At 40.7% G+C, this 22,211-nt stretch overlaps 2 protein-coding genes across 8 annotated transcripts in view; one reads left to right on the top strand and one right to left on the bottom strand.

Annotated features, from left to right (window-relative positions):
- FAM13C (family with sequence similarity 13 member C) overlaps nucleotides 1-12,132 on the top strand; it is a 51,777-nt gene extending 39,645 nt beyond the window's left edge. For 2 of the 5 annotated variants that reach the window (XM_039719645.1, XM_039719643.1), the window contains exons 12-15: nucleotides 1,811-1,906; nucleotides 3,116-3,315; nucleotides 4,276-4,377; nucleotides 5,708-7,132. In XM_039719645.1, the coding sequence (XP_039575579.1) occupies nucleotides 1,811-1,906; nucleotides 3,116-3,315; nucleotides 4,276-4,377; nucleotides 5,708-5,831 (522 nt within the window). In that variant the 3' untranslated portion in view covers nucleotides 5,832-7,132. Of the gene's footprint in view, nucleotides 1-1,810; nucleotides 1,907-3,115; nucleotides 3,316-4,275; nucleotides 4,378-5,707; nucleotides 7,133-9,881 lie in introns of those variants that run through there. The other 3 variants (XM_039719646.1, XM_039719644.1, XM_039719642.1) reach the window with 3 other exon arrangements.
- The window catches only part of PHYHIPL (phytanoyl-CoA 2-hydroxylase interacting protein like), a 55,044-nt gene continuing 40,176 nt past the window's right edge, over nucleotides 7,344-22,211 (bottom strand). For 2 of the 3 annotated variants that reach the window (XM_039719652.1, XM_039719651.1), the window contains exons 2-5: nucleotides 18,413-18,609; nucleotides 13,224-13,398; nucleotides 12,162-12,279; nucleotides 7,435-8,687 (exon numbers count right to left, since the gene is read on the bottom strand). In XM_039719652.1, the coding sequence (XP_039575586.1) occupies nucleotides 8,153-8,687; nucleotides 12,162-12,279; nucleotides 13,224-13,398; nucleotides 18,413-18,577 (993 nt within the window). In that variant the 5' untranslated portion in view covers nucleotides 18,578-18,609 and the 3' untranslated portion in view covers nucleotides 7,435-8,152. Of the gene's footprint in view, nucleotides 8,688-12,161; nucleotides 12,280-13,223; nucleotides 13,399-18,412; nucleotides 18,610-22,211 lie in introns of all 3 variants that reach the window. The other variant, XM_039719650.1, reaches the window with a different exon arrangement.

Raw genomic sequence — 22,211 nt, 5'->3', positions numbered from 1 at the left:
TTGGTGAGATGATGATTTGAAAATTTGTCGACACAGCTGAGGAATTTCTTTTGATATCAATGTCTGTATTCTTGTGAATGTCTGTTTCTGGCTAGTAGTTGTTGTGGTAAAGGGAACTTGCACCTCTGTTTGTCTAAAAAAATGCCAGCTGTTAAAATTATGATCTGATTCTGACCTCATTTTTGTTCATCTTCTTTGGGCTTGGAATGAGTGCTGAGGGATGGAGTAAGTATGCAAGAAGGGTATGAAGAAATTCTATTTCCTGAGAAGGAAAACAAAAAAAGAAATTATTAGTGCAATGTAGAGGTAATTGAGAGATAAGAAAGAGAATAACAGGGTGCCTTGTAGCACAGGATTCAGAGAGGGTGTTCTGAGGGGTGAGGCAGCTCTGTAACAGCAGCCTTGAAACAGTGCAGTGTGCTGGGGCTGAAGTTTGCCCTGCTGATGTCTGGTATGGCTCAGCACCATCTTTATCCACAATTACCTGACAAGGCCAGACAGAGAGACCACTGACCAGGTTTAAAGCAAAAACAATTACCTCTTCTGGCTTGTTTGGCATTCCCTGGAGCTCTTATGTGTTGTAGTCAAATGGAAGATGATGCCTGGGGAAGAGAAGGGGGATAGGCAAGCCCTGACGTTCCACACTGAAGGGTGGCTCTAGAAGTGGTCCCTAAGCACTCCATCAGCCAGATGTGTGCAGTGTCACCAGCCTGTGATTGTCTACTGTCCCCCCTGCTCCTGCTGACCAGGCATTTGCCTGTCTGAGCAGCTCTGGACTATTGCCTGTGCCATCAGCCGCTGTCTCTTCACACCTGCCATGGGCTCACTTATCTGAGCGGGTGCACCTGGGCCTCTCTGCAGTGCCAAAAATCAGTGAAATTGCACCAGGGAGTGCTCATAGGTGTGGGAGCTGATGAGCAGAGGCTGATGGTGGATTAGGGAGCAAATGACTCTGTTTGGACTTTCTACCACTGAGAAGAATGTTATTTCGGGGTGTAGGGGTGTGGTGGCATGGTGTGATTGGTTGGCTGTTGTGGGGGGCAGAGAGGTGGTTTGTCTTGATTTTGGGATTTTTTCCCTTGTGGAATTTGCTTGTTGCTTTTTTTTTTTCCCCTTAATGCAGTAAGTCAATCAAGTGCACAGCTAGTTTCCCTAAGGTGTATTGTTGTATTTGTGAACCTTTGTGGCGGGATCAGGCACTTAGCACCTGATTTAAAATCATATTCTCTTCCAAATCAATGCTCCAAGTGCTCATGAAAGACCAAGAACAAAGCAGATGAACAGATGGTAAATCCCCGTTGTGGAAAGCAGCTCTGGTGAGGGATGCAGGCAGCAATCCTGCACAGAGGCAGCTCCATGTGCAGGCTGCAGAGCCGTGTTCTTGGTGCTCTCCATCCCACCGGGCCAGTGAGTGCCTTGTCCCAGGCAGGCTGTGCCATTCCTGCTGCTGCCATCACAGCTCAGGAGCTGAGCTGGCAGTGCAAGGCACAGCAGCAGCACACCTCAACTCCTGCTCTAGCAGCAGCCTCAGAGAGAGAATAATTTGCCCTCTGCCTGGGCAGTGTGGCTCAAGAAAGTGAGGAAGCCGTACAAAGTATTCTCCATTAGAAAATTGATTGCCATTTTCCTTTTTAGAAATTGCATCGATTATATTACAGTTCCCATGGAATATCTATTGAAGCAAAATACACATCTGCTCATACTCTTCTAATACCTTTCTCAGCTTTATAGGAGAAAATTAGACTCTTTTAAACGTACTTTTTTATTTTTTAATTTTTGAGGGCTATGTTTTGTTATGATTTCTCTTTAGGTAACTAAGCAAGAAAAGAGTCTCATGAAACCTCTTTATGACAGATACAGAATTATCAAGAAACTTCTGGCTGCTCCATCTTTGATCACAACAATTGTAAGTTGGAAAGAATTCATCCAATGCCAAGGAAACATACAAAATGCTGTGTTTGATTTGTACCTGTATGTCCAACAATAGAACTACTGATACCAAAAAAACCTGCTGATTGGTTAACACAGGGTGTTGATACTTCAAAATGCTCTGTAAAATTCAACTTCCATGCATGCTAGAAGTTCCAATGTGCAGCAGCAGTTTCTGAGGCAAGAACTTCAGAGGGCTGGGTAAGACTTCAAAGGCTGGCATTTGTTTTCCATCGTGGCAAACCTCTGCCACACAGAAGGAAAGCTCTCTCTGTCCATGAAGGACTCTGCTGTCACTGTATCTCACTTTTATATCTTATCAACAATGCTTTCATCAACCATGTAGCACATACATGAAATTTGTAGTACTTTAATAACATATTGGTGCAATGGAACAGTACTGGTCTCACTGTGGGTGAAGGTAGTGGAATCTGGCTACTTGGAATTTAATTAGCATGTCTACCAAAAATAGTAATCTAATAGTAGTTGGGGTTAGGTCAATTTTAAAAATTATTATTGTCTTGTTTGATGACAATGTAACTTTAGTTTCTTTGAAAAATCACAGTGCAAAGCTTGGCACACTTGCACCTGGATGTTTCATTGAAAAATTTCACTGCAATTCCCCCTAAGTGTTACTTGTCAGGAGCTTTGCCCTGTGGAGTTGTTATGTTTAAGCCTTGGTTTCGATAGTTCAACTTTTTTTCTGAGGATGGAGGAATGTGAGCAAGACACCAATGTCAGTCTCCTTAGTGGCTATAAAACTGTGGAATCTCTCCCTCCAACTCTTTCTACAGCCAAAACATCTGGATATCATACACATACAGGAGATGTGTATATAAGAGAAGTAGAAGTTCCAGCCAGACTGCATTGCTTACATAAATACAGAATGTTAGTTAAATCTTTGCTACATGTAAAGGCTTTTGAGCAGACAGAAATAAATTGTTGGCTGGAGATACTTGGGAGCAGGGCCAGCTTCTGTCCTTTTTACTCCTAGTGGCAATGCAACCCAGTGACCCCAGGAGTGCTTTTGTGAGCAGCCTCAGGTAGACCTGGTAAACCTTTCAAAACATCTATTCTGTTTTGAATACATGCAGGAAGTCAGATCCTAATTCTTTATGTTGTCAGCCTATTACTGGAAGCACTGTAATTTAAACAATTAATTTGATAATGTTTTGCATTTCCCAAGCAGGAGGAAGAGGACTCAGATGAAGACCGTTCTCAAAGCAGCCATGAGTTATCATCTGGCCCAATGTCTTGCTTCCCTGTTGAAGAGCACCTGTGTTATTCACAGGAGGAGAGTGAGCCTGCACATATTTCACCTCTGGATGAAAAGAAAGTTTACAGACAAACAGCCTTGTCAATGTCCAATTTACATGAGGCAACAATGTAAGTTCTCTCTTTTTCCCTCCCAAATGTTTAAAAACATTTCTTGTAGACTTTGTAAGTGACATATGAGCCTTTAAGAGAAATATGAGCCATATCTGTTGCATAGGTATATTCTATACCAAAGGAGTGATTCAGTGCTTTCTTATGGGAGAGGGGAGGCAGAGGAGATTCACTGTTTGGGCAGCACACTGGTGGTTTGAGCTGTTTATTCAAACAATGTTTTGTCTCCAGGAAGAGAAAGGTAACTTGTGCCTTCCAGGAACAGATATGTTCACATACCTTAGGGGATGGTATCTTTTGTGTTTTGATTGGAAGGTCTTAGATGCATAAATGAAGCTAACTAGACTCTAACACTATAGAGATCAAATAAAAATTAGATTTCTATGTAACTCAACAAACGATGTGCACAATAGTTTGCTTATAAATGCTGGGAAGATATTTCTGTGCATTTTGTCATTATGAAAAAAAAAAAAATTACCAGGAGAAAATGTCAACAGAATTCTCTCACTGCTTAAACCCTTATCCTCTGAACACTAGCTAAAACATGGCCTCCAAACATTATGCTTCTGGGTACCACTGGCATTTCCACTGCATCACAGTAATGATTGGGAGCAGCTGCAAATAGGAGCAGGGCTTGCATGTTGACTGTAATTCAGCTACAGCATTTCCTCCTGTGAGATACTGAGCCCTGTCAACTCCATTAATTCCGCAGGGAATTGAGGCCAGTAGCAAGGCTCAGTCCTGAATGCTTCTCCTCTTCCACTGACCAGAGTCTCTGCCTTCCCTTTATTAGCTGGAACACCAGTAAAAGGGAAGGGGTACAGTGTTGTGTGGAGGGTGATGGAATGTCTTGGGGCTCTGGCCAGTGCCTGCCAAGGGCCCAGAGCAGAAGCTCAAATCCAGGGCTTTACAACCCTCCCAAGCACAAGGGGGTTTCACGTTCCTGTCTCTGATCCACAGGCCAGTTCTGCTCGAACATCTCAGAGAAACAAGAGCTGATAAGAAGAGACTTCGCAAGGCTCTTCGAGAGTTTGAGGAGCAGTTCTACAAACAGACAGGAAGGTAAGTCAGCAGGGCCCTCTCCTTGTCCCCTTTGGGTCCTGGGCAGGGGTGTTTGTCTCTGTGAGGGTGAGCAGGCCAAAGGGGATGCACCTAAGAGCAGGAAAATACCCTGATGTGGTATTCACATGCTCTCTGAACAGAGATTTCACTTTCTCAGGAGAGAAAGCAGAGAAAAGAATGATCAAAACAATTCTTCTCTCATTTGCTGCTCTTGTGTTTGTGCCCATGTGGGTTGTGTTCTGGAGAGTGTTTACCCGAGGTGATTGCTTGATTGGATTCTGGTGATGGTGGTTTGGATTCATTGACCAATTGGATCCACATGTGTGTGTGTCAGGCCTCTCGAGCAGAGAGTCAGGGATTTTCTAGTTAGTTAGTTAATGATAGTTCTTGTTAGTCTAACATTTTGTGCCCATGTGGGTTGTGTTCTGGAGAGTGTTTACCCGAGGTGATTGCTTGATTGGATTCTGGAGATGGTGGTTTGGATTCATTGACCAATTGGATCCACGTGTGTGTGTCGGGACTCTCGGGCAGAGAGTCAGGGGTTTTCTAGTTAGTTAGTGATAGTTCTTGTTAGTGTAATACAGTTATAATATAATATAATGAAGTAATTAATTAGTCTTCTGATATCATGGAGTTCTGCGCATCATTCTTCCTGCCCGTTGAGCATCCTAGCACTGATACCCTGGAGATGTCTGGTCTCTGCAGATGTCCATCTATCTCTCTGCTTAGCTCCTTCAAGATGTGGTCATCTGTGAGGAAAGCCAGGATCTGGGGATCTTCCAGGTCATGCCTACAATGAGTTTATACCCACCTCAGCACAGGATATTCCCTGAGCTCAAGGGAGGCTGCTAAAAGTCTCTTTCTGAGGATGTCACTCTGCAGGGAATAGACTTGGCAGTTGGGTCATTTGTAAACAGCCAGATTTTAAAACCAGAAGCCACTGGGTTTTTTTTACTCAGAATTAAATACTGGCCATTTTTCACTCTGTTTTTCCTCCTCTTCATTTAGCAAACATTTTTGTTGAAAACCATGGTGTATACGGGCACTGGTAATGGTGGTAACTGGTAACCATTTGCAAATGACTTGAGAATCAAGTAATTATACTTCCACAGCTGTCAAGAAAGTTATCTAGTATATGAAAATTCAGTATTTAAAATATGACTTTATTTCTGAATATTAGAGCTTTTTTGGTCCTGTCAAATTATCTTAGTCATTTACAGTCAGTAAAAAAAAATAACCCAATCCTCATCAGTTGTTGCAGAATTAATTTTTAATACTGTTTCTCTTGTTAGTCATAAAAAATGATGGTGCTTATATTTGCTTTTCATAGGAGTCCTCAGAAAGAAGATCGGGTGCCAATGGCTGAGGAATACTCTGAATACAAGCACACAAAAGCCAAAATCAGGCTCCTGGAGGTTCTCATCAGTAAGCATGATATTTCCAAAACAATTTGAAGTGAATGCAATGCTGTGATATTGTTCTCTAGGAAAAAAAAAGAAAAAAAAAAGGAGAGAGAAAAAAATGCAAGCAAACAAGTAATGAAAAAGAGAAAGTAATTTTACAGGTCTTGGTCTGCTGCACGATTATTGACACACTGAGATTTTTGATGCACTTTACCAATTATAATAGCTGTGATGAGAGAGAACAGCAATATGCAAGAATATTAAGCACGGGTGAGTGGAATATAGTATATATTTTTCCTTTTGAAAAAGCCTTGAAGTGCACTGTGAGAATGTTAAGAAATTAAAAGGACAGTGAAGTAATGTAGATTCTCAGTTTGATGACCTGCTCCAAAAGTGTGAGGAAATGTTCTGCAGGTTTTTAGTATATCTCAGTACATGCTAATGTGCCACACGTTTGTTTCCAGAATTAACATGTGTTATAACTAATTAGTAATGTTGGCTATTAGTGTGCTGATTCACTAGATTAAAATAAATTATTTGAATGAGTGAAGGAAACACTCAGAACATACTCTAGCTATCAAGACAGAGCTGCCATTCAATTCCAGTGGCTTCAAAGAAAGATGCATAGGGAGAAGCAGTGCCAGGGCTGGGAGCAGAGCAGGAAAAGGCCAGAACAAGACTGCCAAAGGGAACTGGTGGTGTTACAGGAGTAAGAGAAAGGGCTTGGCAAAATGAAACAGCTACAGGCTGCTGAGAGAAGATGGAACAAATGTCCTGGCTGCTGTCCTTTTCACTAGTTCACAGGACCTGGATCACAGAATTTAGAAGTCAGTAAATAGATCAACTACATGCTAGTTTTGATTTCTCTATTAACCTTTGCACTTTGGTTTGCCTGACGCTATAACATTCGCTTCTCTAACTACCAAAGCTCGTTCAAACGCATGCACTTTGTAAAGTGTTGAAGTACTTCTTGTGTTATAAATTGCCACATATATATATAAAAACAGGACTAGATTACTGCATTATGCTAAGATATTTTGGATAGATAAAGTACATGGTATATAAGTGAGTGTCACAGTTATCTGATGAGGACTGCTAGACTTCTTGTTTACTGAAAATAAGGTTATAGAAAGTTATTTTTCCATTGGAGTTATGCATTTTTCTTAACTTTCAGAGCACCACACTTTGTAATATTAAGGAGAATTGTCACTGTTTGTGGTAGACCATTGATGTAAAAAGTGGACTAGTAATAGAAAGATTATCAGCAGGTTTTGTACTAGAAATTAAAAGCAGGGATTCTGGGAAATTCCTACCCCAGACAGAAAAGAGAGAAGAATTAAAGAAAAAAAAGGGACTGGAACCAGATGAATAATGTTTAGTGTTTTGCTTTACCTGTCATTTTGTATTGACCACATAGTATAAGCAACCTGTTTTTTATCTTGGTAAGAAGATTTTGATTTTATAAAGCGTCTTATGTACCAACCATGTTTGTATTTATCAAGTATGTAATGGCATGATTTGGAAGATGTACACATCTTCAAGTAGTCTGGAGGAAAAAATATGAACACTAAAAAAGGAATTTTTTATTTTGCACCGTTTGTTGTTTCAGTGTACTGATTTAATAATTTATAACTTAACTTTTATGAATCAGAAATGGTCTTCATAAATCTGTTTTAATTAAAGTCATCTAGAGCAACAGGAACAGATACAGAGCTATTTGAAGTTTACAAACTACATCTTTGATAAGGGAAAATGATTTAATGACATGTATACAATTGATATTAAAATGTAATCTATATATTCTATATGATTGTATAATATTTTATACAACAGTACAAATAAAATATTTTTCTATTATATTTATTATGTCGAGACACCGTTTCTGTTTTCAGTTAGCTAATATAAATAACATAAATAACACTGTCAAACAACACGTTGGAAGTGCTGACATTTCTAGGCTCTGAAATTCAAATCATGCTGCAATTACAACCTTTCATGCTGTTCAGTTATCCCAGTACTTGTTCAGTAGTTAAAATGAATGCATATTTAAACACCATTTATAAGCCGTTATTTTTATTTTGCTAAAGCAGTTTATATAGGATTTTGTTATGTTTGGCAAGAAACAGAAAACAATTTTTGCAGCATCTAGGTATAAATGGTTGCCAGAAAGAAATCCAGGACTTCTAATCATTTAAAGCATCGGGGGAACAGAAGGGAAAGAGGGAGAGAAGAGATCCTAAGAAGGCTATTGGAGGTTTTGAAGACTGGTAGTTGCTTTTGGTGGCAGCGGCATGTGCATGCTTCCGACAGAACTGTCTGACTATGGACACGGGCAACAGAGGCTTGAAGGCTCCTAAGGAATGAGGGGAGTTTTAACGTCCAACACTGATATTGCAGGTCTTGCAGCTGGGATCTTTCTTTGCATTTGCAGTAGACAAGCTCATTAGTTGGTGACCAGTAATTTCAGCAACTGTGCCAAGGGAGAGATCCACAGGATCAGTGTAAATTACTTCCAAAATAACATCCTGGGCGTGATGGTAAACCATGACCCCGTCTTCTTCATCGCAGGTCAGAAATTTGTTATCTTTTATGTTTAGCTGGGGAAGGCGCTGCTTACAGAACTCATCTCCTGGTGACCCCACGGGGGCGATCACGAGGATGACGTAGTGGTAGGCTGTGTACATGCAGTAGAAGTCTCCAAAGTACAAGTTAGTATTTGGGTTGAAGAGTTTTTCAGCTGCAATCTCATACCTGTATCTTCCATAGGGTGAATCTTGGGGTGGCTTCCCAGTGTTAAACTCAGTGTTGCAGCTAAAGAAGATGCCTTCCAGCTTCCCACTGATCGGAGAGCCATGGCTGCCACTGTTATCCTTAACAGAGGGCTGCATAGCATTCCCATGATGCTCTCTACAAATGAAGGACTGGCATTGTTTATTTTGTAACACATGGCAAAGAAAAAGTGGAAAGTTAGGACATCATGCTGTTTGGAAACAGGACTGAAGGGACACAAAGGAAAACCATTAAACTGAAAGACAGGGTTAGTGTCAGGATCTTAGGACCAGGAAAATCAAGTCCCATCAGACTTGGGAAGAGCTAGAGCAATTCCTGTTCAAGGGGAAAAATCTGCTTTTCCAGCCTGCCTTCTCTGTCAGCTGTCTGGGCAAAAAAAAAAACAAAAAAAAAAAACCACCAAAAAAAACCCACAAACCCCAAAAAACCCCAAACACACAAACAAAAAAAGCCTCCAAATCACAAATGTCTTTAATTAGCTGATTTGTTCAGACTTACACTACATTTCTAACAATAAACACCTTGACTATTGCAAGTCAGTCTCCATATGCTGAATATGCTGTTTGTTACTATGTATTTTTAGCATAGGCAGTACATAGTTCATGTAGTAGAATACTGCCAGTGAAAGTTATTTCTTAAGGATGCTTTTTAGAGAGGTTATAGGAAAGAATGTACTGTCTGCCAGTATTTTCTGTCCCCAAATGATCATTTCAAGTCTAATTGGTCTACTGCTGACTTCAATCAGTGCAGAGCTGGGCACAGAGAATTAGGCAATTTGGTTAGTTTCCATTTTGGTTGGTATCCAGCTTCTGCAGTCACTAGTCCTAAGGGGAAAAAAAGACTTTTTCTTTTTTTTTAACTTAGCTCAATTTTATTCCAGTGAAAAGAAATGTACAACGAACAAGTGAATTTTTGAAATCCCCAAATCCCAAATTGCATTCAGCAGCATTAGGCTGCTAAATTTAGGAGAATACTCCAAAACACCCCCTCTAACATTCCTTAGCACCTGAGATTTTTATGTCTAGCAGGGCATTCCCCTGTGTTTGTGTCCCACACACCTCTGCAAGTGCTCCAGTGGCAGCTTTGACTCCCTCTGCACCTGCAACCACATAATACCTGAAAGGGAACCATCCTCTTTTGTAAGTCCTGTAAAACACCATATTTGCTAGGCACCCTTATAACAATGTCTTTGTACTCACTGACATGACAGACTAAAAATGCATGAGGCTGCATGGGGCTACAGATTATTATGATTCTTATATTCCCCTCTTGCTTTGCTTTTACTTTTATTTTCTTTTTTCCTTCTTTTAGGAAAGGGGAAACTAGCCAAGAAAGTCTGTTCTCTCTCTGCTTCTAACTTGCAACAGGTCCATGTGAAATGGTGCTGTGTGGGAGAAGGTTTTGCTTGGTTAAAGTGGGAGGTAGCAGTCAAAGCAAACAAACTCAGCATATACATTACAAAACAGCTTTGAATAAACTCATTAATATCCCCAGCTGTGATTAGTTTTTTCATTATTTGTAATCTCCTCAGCAGCACAATTTTATTATACTCTAAGATGCATTTCAGAAGTCTTCTGAGCCATTCAAATACTACCTATTGTCTCAAGCCCTATTTCATAAGACATTGATTGGAGTGGGGAGTATAATTAGTATTTTATGACCGAAGAGATTACTAGGGAGAAAAAAAAAAAAGAAGAAAAAAAAGGTTGAATAAGCTTAAATAGCCACCTGAAACCTCTGCAACCTGAAAAGTCAGGCTTAATTCTTAGGAAGTGGGTTCCATTTCTGTGGCAAGATACTGACATCCAGTGGCCAATTAGGCTAATTATAGGTCGGCCTTTCGGGGAATCTGAGCTGCTTTTGGTGGTCCCAGCCCAGGTAAGCTGCAGTGACACAAACACCCCTTCTGAGCTCACCTCAACCCTCTATTTAGGGGCTGCTTTAGCACCAGGAACAGCTGCCTGTATGCCAATGCTACCAGACCTTTTCCAGGCTGTGTGCTGACACCAGAGACCATGGCAGGCATGGGATGACAAGGAATTTCCCCTAATAGGAAGCACATGGTCAGGGCTTTTAACATAACATGCAGACAGGTGTACTGAGGAAGGATTAGCCCTTGTGACTGTATTAGTATATTTCTGGTCAAAAGAGGTGATCATCAGCCAGTTCTGGTAGTGTAGCTTCCCACTGGCCTGGTAAAACAGGTTTTTGTCTCCAGCTTATTAACAGAGGGAAAACAAACCCATCTCTATTGGTGTCAAACCAAGAAAGAATTTAGCAGGAAGAAGAGGAACAGACAGTGCAATCAATTAGAATCACATTTGGCAGAACAAGGCTAAACCCACAGCTATAAATGCACTCAGTGGCAATTTTCAACACTAATGAACACAAAGTCAGATGCACTATGATTACATAGCTGAAAACAAAGCAGTGTGAGGATCAGAACAGCACAGGCATTTCCCTTCTGTGGTATCTAGCCCAGGATGGCAGCAGTGGTTATGAGGGTCTCAAAGAACCTCAACAACTGCAATTTATTCTCTGCTTCTACTGAGTTTTGCAGCTGTATCCCTATGTGCAATAAAATAATCCTTCCAAAACACAGAATGGCAAGAGAAAGTCCATGCTCTGCAATATCCAATACACTCCTGGAATAAATTAGATACCCAAGACTACAAAATGGGAATGTTTCCAAATATAGTAGACTCTGTTCTTTGAAGCTGGATTGCCTTGGGTTGTTTTAAAAACTTTCCATTCTAGGCAGGTACTAGTGGGACACTCACACAAAACTGAAATTATCTGGCCCAGCAGGAGCCCTATCTCCTGATGAATATTAAAGAAGCACAGTCAGTGGTGCAGCTTTCCAACACACTGCTTACCTTTCATCCATGTTCTTCCAATAGGAGAAGGTTACTCTGTGTTCCTGCTCATGCAGCACAAGTTTTGACTCCTTCTATCATAAAGTCTGCTTTTCTCTTATCCTGATGCTTCTGACCGTGTGTGGAGGGCACACCGGGTCTCCAACAGAACAGGGAACCTACCTCCAGCTATTCTGTTTTTTCATTCCAGCTGAAGCATGGTGGTTTAACACTGCCCAAACATAATGCCCTCTCCCTCCTCACATGGTCTACAAATTAACATTCAGCTTGCAGAGTCTGTATAACTGCATTTGAGCATGGAAATAGGATGGTTGTACATGGGAGACAAATATTTGAGATGGAACTCTTACATGCAGGCAAACGCCTGTGCACACTGCTGCACACTCCTACTGTCAGTCACCTCACTCTTAATTTCTCAGTACAGTGGAAATATTTGGCTACTAAACTCTCAATTATGATTACAGATGCTTTAATCAGCTGGAGTCCCTATCAGTACCTCAGTTTCTGCTTCAAAACACAGACTTTTATTGCCTAATGGAGGTGCTGAGTTAAGCAAGGTGAAAGAAACAATTTGTGTTTTATTCTTTGCCTGCCTCTGAATGGGCTATAAAGCATACAGACATTCTGCTCTAGCTTCAGCACAGCTGTCTCTATTTACTTATTTTCATTAGTCCTTTAATTTGCCAAAGGACTTTGAATATGTTTTGTTTCTTACCTGATATAATCAAAGTATTCTTTGTGCTGATTCCGATAAAAAACAGACAGTTTAAGCATACGGCCTGCAATCACTTCAGCTTTTTCCAATAGCTGTGTTAGGTGAACTTTTGAATAATCTGGAAAGGAAAGACAACCTGCTAGTACAGGAGGCAGGAAAAACCACAGCACTCTCCAAAAGCCACAAGACACACAGACTGAAAACTAGGAACAGTCTTGATAATACACATCACATCACGCCCCAGTTCTCAACAGTGGAAACAAACAAATCAAATGGCAGGAGCAGGTGTTTGTGGTTCTCCCCACTCCTTCCTCACAAAGACTCTGCAAGCCTACAGCAACTCTCAGCTCAGGATTTCCTATGTTAGAGCTGGTTTCCCTGTGTGTGGGACTGCAGTGCAGCTCAGGACTGCAGAGGAGCTCAGGACTGCCCTCTCTGGCTCACAGCAGTTGATAAACTGTTACACACCTGGTTGTGAGCCAATAACCAATGACAGTACTAACAAGGCTTGCTTAGGACCCTGCTTAAATGGCTTCCCAACAAACATGGGATTCATACTGAGCCTGCCTCAGTCCTCAGCTTTCACACAGGCATGCACAGTGACAGCAGGTCATGAACATCCAAAGGAAACCTTATCAATCAGACAGGCCAAAGTGATGCTCAAGATGGGGTGTAGATGGTGCTGAGGCTTTGCAGCATGCAGAGAAGGCAGAGCAGCAGAATGTCTTAAGCTGTCAGAGAGCTGCCCTTCTACTTTTCCCCAAAGGTGCTGATAGCCAGTGACTGGCACACAAGTGGCCCTTTCCTAGCCTGGGACAAGCAGTGGTGCCAGGCACAGCACTTTGGGACAGCTAAACTATTGCTCAAGAAAAGGGCAGTCCAGCTGCCTCTGCTTAACGTGCCAAACCTCAGCACATAGAAAGCCTAAAGTGTGAATTCCAGTTTCCAGAGGTGACTATTTAAGGCCACCAGCACAGCTGGCACTGGCAGGTGACCAGCCCGGTGTGGCAGTAGAGGCAGCACTGGCCCAGCCCGTGGAGCAGCATCCCTCAGCAGCGTTACCTGCAGTGCAGAACTCGATGATTTCACTCCACTCGGACACGACGTAGTCGCCATCCACCTGCTTGGAGGCCGTCTGCACCGCCACCGTGTACTCTGTCCTGGGGCTCAGGAACCAGTGCCCGCGCACCGTCATGGGCAGAGGAACTGCCTTGGCCACCAGCTTGGTGGGCACATCCTGGCACAAACAAAAGCACCAAAGGACACACAAGTCAGCAGCGAACCCAAACCAACGTGCCACCCTTTCCTTCACTGCTTTTGCAGCGTAGTCACCAACCCTGGCTCTTCTTTTCAAACTCCAGTTATTTCCCACAGTTTGTTGCTGCAGCAAAGTGAGCAGTGGCATAAGGCCTGATCTAAGAGGCAAAGGGATAACTTGCATGTATGAAATAATTATTTGTTCCAGTGACTGTAGAGTAATGCTATTATACATAGCCCAAATGTATAATTCACTCTAGGATCATTTATGCTTACATATGCAAAGAAAGACATGCTATTGAGAACAAAGCTACCTTAATTTAAGAGAGTCTTGTGCTCTCACTAGTTTCTTTTGGCAAATGTAATCAAACAAAATTCCTCTTGCTGTCAATCAGTCCAGCTACACTAGTGCTGCTACCTTCCAAACTAAATTTCAACAGACAAAATTAAACACATTGCAGAGTAACCATGGCTGGTTCACATCTTTCAAAATACAGTTCTGTGCAGCAATGGCCAGAAGAAGCCAAACAGCTTGAGCCTACCGCTGAACCTCTTGCTATCCCCTCCATTGCCCCTTTAGATCCTCTGTTTTGTTCTTCCTGGATATCAAAGCCCCAGGATGCAACCAAGAAAAATAGCTGCTTGCTGTAGTTAAAATACTTGATTTGTACAGTACCAAAGACTTTGGTGCAGACCGCCAAAGGACAGAAAAAATAGAAGAACAGGACATTTTATGGAAGAACTGTGAGGGAAAGGACTCACAAGGGAGTTCAATGATTCTCTGAAGTGTAGCTGAGGAGCTGTGATAAATTGAAAGATATTTGTTATTGAATATTCACCAGTAATAACAGAATAGTAAGACACCTGCCATGTGAAAAGTGGGCACTTTAAATGACATCCTTAACTGTCCACCTACAAATACTAATCCACAATCATCTACCTATATACAGTAGTCCTATACTAGGACTACAGGTAGATGGACTACTATAGTAGTCCTATAGCATAGTAGTCTTTAAAGGAAAAAAGGAATAGAAGGGATCATGATCTAGAGATCTAAAGGATTTTTTTCCCCCTTGTCTTCTGTTATGGGAAAAAGATCTTTTCCCTTTTGTTTTCCTATCAACAAAAAAATTTATCTTCAGTTTCTGTATTAAGCAAGTGTAAAATTAGCAGCTTGAGATATTACAATAATTGATGTAATTGAGTGATAATCCAGGGTAAAATTTTGTTGTCAGGATTTCTTTTTTGTCAATTCTCATCTAAATCAAATAATAGTTGGATAAAAACTTTATCTGAAAAGGAGAGAGTTGTGCATGCTGCAGTTCATAATATGTAGAGAAAAACTACAAAGAAAAAAAAAAAAAGAACACCAAATGACATTTAAAGCTACCACCCTGAAAGGCATCCTACTGGACAGAGTCTGCTACTGCTAATGCAGTCAGCAGGTGCCACAGTTAACATCATTGGTCTTCCTGTCACCTGTTCTTGGGTTATGGTAAAAACAGCTTCCACCTGGGTCAAATCTCTGTGCTCACACCCCAGTGGTGGCTTTTCACCATTAATTTTGTCAGTTTTCATGTAACATTAGAAGCCTTGTTGCCCGAAGTGTCAAAGCTTTACCCTCCAGCTGTGCATCAGCTACCTCTTTTAACCATATCAAAAAAGGGAGAGACTACAAAAAAAAAAAATTAAAAAAAAGGTAAAAATAAAGGGGCAGAGGACCACAGACTTGAGGGGTTTATGTCTTGCACAGCTGGAGAGGAGGGGCTGATGTGATGCCTCTCACAACTCTAATCTGCTGTTTTTTTCCTAAGCAAACACCACATTTTTTTTAAAGGCCACAATGCAGAAGAAATATTCCAATGTTCACACTGAGGTTCGTCTGGGGATTCTCCACTTCTCCCTTTCATCTCTCTTCTGCCCAGCTCTCATTCCTGGCTGAGCCACCAAAGAAGTGCAAAGCAGGTACTGTGCCAGCCCAAGGAGAGCCAGGATTCTAGAGTGGCAGATGGCTGCTCCACTACCAGCACCCACCAGACAGCTCTAAAGCTACCTAGATGGCAATAATTTCTAAGAACAGCCTGGGAGCTTTGAATAACTAAGCAGCAATGTTTATGAGTCACTCTACTCTCCTTTTTAGGAAAAGAGGGAGCTTCAAGTCTTCAACTTTGTGGGAACTCAGCACATCCAGATTCTAGTCCCAATTTTGCTAAATATTTGAATATTACTCTTATTACATGGGAATTTCTAAGAACAGCCTGGGAGCTTTGAATAACTAAGCAGCAATGTTTATGAGTCACTCTACTCTCCTTTTTAGGAAAAGAGGGAGCTTTCAGTCTTCAACTTTGTGGGAACTCAGCACATCCAGATTCTAGTCCCAGTTTTGCTAAATATTTGAATATTTTTCTTATTACATGGGAGTAATCATATTTCCATATTTAAAAGAGAGGAGGTATGAAAAATGAATTGAAAAGACAAAAATCTTCTTATTACAATTCTAGTCTTTGCACACCACTATCAATACCAACCTCTTTCACAGAGATGATGATGATAGTCAAAAATAATAACACTTCATGCACCCTAAGTATGCTGAATATACTTTATATATTTACCAAGAGAAACAGTATTGGAAGGTTGAATCATTCCCTGGTACACAAGAAAACACAGAGCTCCCTTTCCTGAGGTACAGCATGGATCTATCAGGTGAAGTCTATATCCCAAGTAACTTAAAGCCATCTGAGCAAACTGATACTTAATGTTAATTCTATATAAGTTAGAAAGTAAGCTGGTCCCTGGTGTTAACACCTGCGAGAGAGATGGGCACTTGCAGTGCTTTACCCTACCTGTAAGCTAGGTAAGGATGAATTCTCCTTGCACAGGCCAGGGTGCTGGGTGACTCCTAGGAGCAAATCCCAATGCTCTGTTTTATACCTAGGCAATAGAGCTCACAGTTTTCTCTCTAAAAAAGTTCTGCTAGGAGATAGGGCAGTGCTATTCCTCTCCTTTATGCAAAAGCTTTTTTAGGAAGTAATGAGATGGGTGGGGACTGGAGTCAGTTCCCAGCTGTGAGGATTCAGTGCTGGGCCATCAGCTCCTGCTGCTGAGCTTCAGCTGGGAAACTCCTATGGCCAGCCTTAGAGGGAGGAAGGCTGCTTGTCTTGAACCCCACCTGGGTTAAACCTTTGGAATCTGAGCCCTTCAATTATCAACCCAAGTTCATTCTAGAAGGTGTGCTAAAAATTGATTAGTACTAAAGATGCATGAAAGCAAACACCCAAGTGCTCTGGCACAGAGCTGAGTATTCAGTCTGTGCTTTACTATTGTCCAATCTCTCTCTACTCTCTGGATCTCTGTCATTCAAGCTTGGGAATAAAACCATCAAAAAATCACACAAAAAAATTTTAACCAAGTCACTAACAAAATTAGTAGCAATCAATTTTTAGTTAATTCTGACAAGACATCCAAATTATTCATAATTTTAATGGATAGATTTTAGTCTCCTGTTCTTACAAAACCAATTACCTTTGTCCTTTGACTAAACACTGCTGCACAATAAAAAGCTAGGGAATTGCTGAGAAACACAAAATAAATCTAATAGCTTTTCTTTATTATACTACCAATATCCTTCCCCCCTTCCATTGTAAGTCTAGTCTCATTGCTGGGATAAAGATTCTGAAGTGTATGTGGTGTTTGCTCTACTAGGATGGCTCTACTTTTCACAAAAATAAATGTTCCAAATATACACCAGTTAGCACATGAATGAAAAAACATGTAGAATAATAAAATAACTGACATTAGAAAGAATCCATCCCACTTTAGAGAGTATATTTATTCCTGCAGTGTAAAATGGGAATTTCAATTCAAAGGCTGTCAGTCCAAAATTAGTGAGAGTAAGAAAAAAGCACAAGTACCCTATTTTATTTGCTGTTACAATTAAAAATGGGGCATAATACATGCCTATTATAACATTAAGTTTAGTAGTGCTTCACACACTGGTTCCTAGCAACTGCAACAACCTGGCCAAACATGTAAAATTCTCAATTTAAAGAAATAGTGATTTTTTGTTACTCTTACTGCATATGTTACTTCCAACCAGAAAAACTCAAAAAAACAACAACAGCAAAAAAGGTCAAATAAGAAAATTATACACCTACCATTAATAAAAATCTCATAAAAAATACTCTCACAATAAAAAGCCTCAGAGAAATTGGTGGGAATATCTTCTGTTTATCTCATCGGCTTAGAAACCAACAATTATTTAGGTGCTGAGAAAATTACAGCCCTTACATTTGTTTGGACAGTTATTTGTGCCTTGGCAAACCTTATCTTTTAGAGAATGCCAACATTATTTTTAAATTTGAGGAATGTTCTGTCTCAGTGTTTCTCTGGACATCTCAGTAATTCAACTGTTCTGAGGTAAAAGAAAATTTTGCTGGATTTGGTAAGTAAGGCATTTGCAGATCCTGCAATGCCTCCAATATGTTCCTGCACCAGAGGCTTGAGGAAAGAGGCCAGATGAATATTCAGGTCACAGTGCTGAATGCTGCAAACTAAAATTGCTGGAAGCCTTCCTGGAGAGCATTAGAATTTGTGGCTCTTCTGTTGAAATGAGCTGTGTTGCTCTCAGGAGTCTGTCACTGAACAAGGACAGGCAGGGAATACACACATTTTGTAAATAATGATAAAGAACTAGTCAGGAATAAAAATGGCAGTCTTGCACTACATTGTAGAGGTTCCAAAAGTGCTTTCAAATGGAACAGAAAAGGCAATGTGCAGTTCTCTGTGAAACAAATGTAGTTGTGTGTACATGCACATAGGCTGGAGGCAGAGAGGGTACTTTGAGTAAACCAAAATCCCATCAGATTAATCAAAACCCACCTTTTCTGGATATCAATTCCTGTTTCCCATGGCCTGGCTTTGAAAGGTTAATAAAACATAGAGATTCATTTGCTTAAAATCAAGCATTTGTGCCTTGATTTTTAAATTAAAATTACCTTGTGTTTGAATTTGTTGGAATTCTTGTTTTCTTTCTTGTTGAGATCGATGAAGTAATGGGTAATGCGATCCTTGGATTTAGAATCCATGTCCCAAGAAATCTTGAAGGAATCACACGTGATGTTACTTATTTTGATGTTGTGTGGGACTGGAAGCTCCTCCATCTCTGCAATCCCACTATCTTGTGATTTATTCCCTGCATGGAAAATAAGCACGAGTTATTCAGTGAAGGACCCATTTGATCAGTGTTTTGTGTGCTCCAGTACCAGCCCATCCCTGAACAGCCTTTCACAAAGGCTCAGAGGGGTCCTCAGCAGCCAGTGGGGTACAGTTATGCAAGTCTGGATGTCAGTGATGGAAAGCATTGGGAAGGGATGAAATTCCTCAGGTGAATGAGCACTAATAGCATGGTGCAGAGAGTGGCTGGCATCACCGCTGTGTGTGCTAGCAGGCTGACAGCACAAACCACCTGAAGCTATCAAGTGCTCCAAGGTTCAGTTAAGAAGCCAGCAATGCCCACAGTTAACATAATGGCCCTATTCATATCTGTCAGTGACTTAAACACAAGCAGAAATCATATTCATCCTTAAACCACTTTTCAAGCACTAAACACAGCCAATCTCTGCAAGGTTTATAGATGCTGGATGCATATACACATATGTATACACATATTTAAAACAGCAACTTCTTTGAAATGAAACAATTAACATTTTGATGAGCCACAGCAAAAGGGACACAAAAGCAAACTGCATTTTCTGTTCTTAATTCTTCCCAGTTTCCCAGCTGAGACCCTGCAGTTTTCTTGGGAAGATGTTTTCTAAGTATGTATGGAAGACTAACACATGACCATTGACCCCAAAAAGAATCACTGGTTCTAAATTTAGGTCTCCCCTTAGTTCCCAAGGCAACTTTATAGTTCAGCATTCCGTGAAATTTAGAATTCAGAAACATTAGGTGTTCTTGCACTTACATAAGACCCAAGTCAAAAGTGAACAAACGAAAAAAGCCCAGTAAGTGGAGAAAAAATACTGGGTAAAAAATGAAAAAATCGACATGATGTAAGAGAAGAAGGAAAGAAACAGAACAGAAAAAAAAATTGAACATAGATAAGGAGAGATAGAACCAAAGGAGAAAACAAAAAGCTAATGAAAACAAAAGCCTAAGAAAGGGAGGAAAGCTCCCAAACTCTGGCCAGGTGACGAAGATGGGAAACTCATGCAGGGATGTGGGGCAATGCATTGTCAGAATTATTCACAGCCACATCTAATTATAGAAAAAGATAGTATTTATATTTTCATCATAGCTAGTAAAAAATGATAAAAAACTGAACTCAGAGGTGTTTGGGCAGTAGTAAAAGTAAAAACTTTACTTGGAAAACATGAGGAACATTTCAGCCTCTCAACGTACTCTGCCAAAGAATTATTCCAGCACTTCAGTGCAAGAATATTACTGTTGGCCTGATTGTTGAAAATTCTACCCATAGATATGTGAAATTCAATCACAGACTCTGCAAAATTCAAAGATCTCCAGCTAGTATTGTGAATAATGTATTTTTACTGATGACTTCAAGAACTAATAAAACTATTTTTCTGGTTTTGTCTTATTTTATGCATTTACATCTAAAAGGTTGTCTATTCTTCAAACATCCTATTGCTTTTCTTAAATTATTTTTCAACTAATACCAAAATCAGTTAGTGCATGGTCTTGCTCAAAATGCCCCCTGTTTGTGCCATACACAGTGACATTTCCAACAGCTGCACTGGCTGCAACAGACTCAGAAACACCAGTCATTACTGAAAGCTTTCTCTTCATATGAAAGACGTGGCAAGTGCTTTTCCCAACATGACATTTCAGAAAGCCAGCAGGGAGAAAATGGCACTGCTTTCTTTTGCAAGCAATTTGTATTTGAAAGATGACTGAAAGCTCTGCCAGGTACACTGAAAAGGCTTCATATGATTGGCTCTTCCAAGAGTGAGGCTCTGTGTTTAAGCAGAAGATGGAGTGTGGCTGCTGAGGTTCTCAGAGCTGGAGAGCTGGACAGACTGAGACCCCAGCTCCCTGAACACTGTGTAGCATCCTGAACAGACATGCAGCCAGGAAATCCAAGCCATAAATCCACAACAGCTCAATGTGCAAATTATTTGCCTAAAAATGAGATTCTGTATTCCATACTCAGGGCCTGAGCTGTGTTACCGACAGCCAAGGTGGTTTCAGCCTCAGGACATGTGCAAAGCAGTAATTGACTGCTTTGTCAAATTTTTACTTTGTCAAAAATAACAGAAAGAAAGAAACATTTTGGAGAACACCAGCGGCAAAGAGCAAAAGTGCTTTTGGAAATAGGTATAATTTTCTGTGCATTTCTTGGTATTAATACCTGGCACACATATATGCAGTCTCATTCCTTTTAATTTCTTTGCTTTTGAAGTGAATAAACAGCTGTAAGTAAATGTCAAGCAGAAAACTTCCAGGTAATTTTTAGGGTTAGGGTAGGGGTTAGGGTTGAAAGAGTCAAAGAGCCTGCAGCTTCAGGAAAACTGGGGCTGGAAAAGGCAAGGCTACCCCAGCAGAGCCCCAGCATTGCTGCTCCTGCATCTTTGTGATCTGGAATCCCATGATGTTGGGTTAGGGGTAGGGTAGTGCTTAGACAGAAAACTAGGTGATACAACACACATATTTTAGGGGAAGTATAAAGACCACAAGGAAATCTAAGCACACCTAACATGCCAAGCTCTTGAAGAACCTCCATCTCTAACACCGGCCTTTTCCCCAGGACCGAAAGTTTGCTACAAAAAAGAAATCCCAGATTGTGGTGATTGCTCTGTTCACCCACACCATGTCTGTCTGCATTCAAGCACCTCAAAGCAGCCTTTAGGTCGTTGCAATGTTTTTATGGTGGGTGAGACATCCAGAAACCACTGAATGATTTGGGAATGACAAAAACACAGGGAAGCCCTGGTGATAGCACACAAGCAGTGACTGGGAGGAAAGTCAGTGGAACCCTGGCGACCACAATATTCTGTGTCTGACCACAATATTCCCCTACACTGATGTAATTTCACTCATCAGGGCTGCTGTCATGCAGGAGAGGCTGCACCAGGTGCTGGGTGTAGTGTCTGGGAATACACACAAGACATTAACTCCTGCAGTTACTTCTGTGAGCTGCCAGCTCCATGAAAACCTAGGAATGGGATGAGGGAAACGTGACTCGGGTTCATGAGCAAGAAATAAGCGAGACTGTACTCACAAAGTACAAAATTAAAAGCTAATGCTAGATGCTTAATACATTCTGGGAAGATATCTGAAAATCAAAATATGTGTAGATAAGGATGAGAAGCAATTTCTGAGACCCTGAAAGATTAGGTTTATAGATGGATAGATACCAACAGCATATGCAATAAACACACTAAAGGCCAAACAGAATTTTATAATATGAATCACATTTTAAAAAAATCTCACCTTATCCAGATTTTAAAATGCATGCACTGAGGAAATCAAAATGTGGTTTTCTCAAGGTAACATTTTCAATACAATGAGAGATATTAGCTATGGTATTTTGAAGAAGAAATGTTTGATGAGATGGGATCAATGTCTAAGAGCACACATGCCTTAGGTACCATGACATAAGAAATCCTCTTATAGACGTGGATGCTAGCAACTGAGAACAACTCATTTACAAACTGGAACTCCCATGACATGAGCAGAGAAACCTTACACCTTCTGAAAAACAGAACTTTCTACCTTTTCTTGTCTTGATAATTCAACAGATAGGTTATGTATTACAGCTCTAGAGGTAAAATA

This window comes from Passer montanus, unplaced genomic scaffold (assembly GCF_014805655.1).
Source record: "Passer montanus isolate IOZ18808 unplaced genomic scaffold, ASM1480565v1 scaffold42, whole genome shotgun sequence".
Taxonomy (NCBI): domain Eukaryota; kingdom Metazoa; phylum Chordata; class Aves; order Passeriformes; family Passeridae; genus Passer; species Passer montanus.
This window is presented reverse-complemented; position numbering and strand designations above follow the sequence as displayed.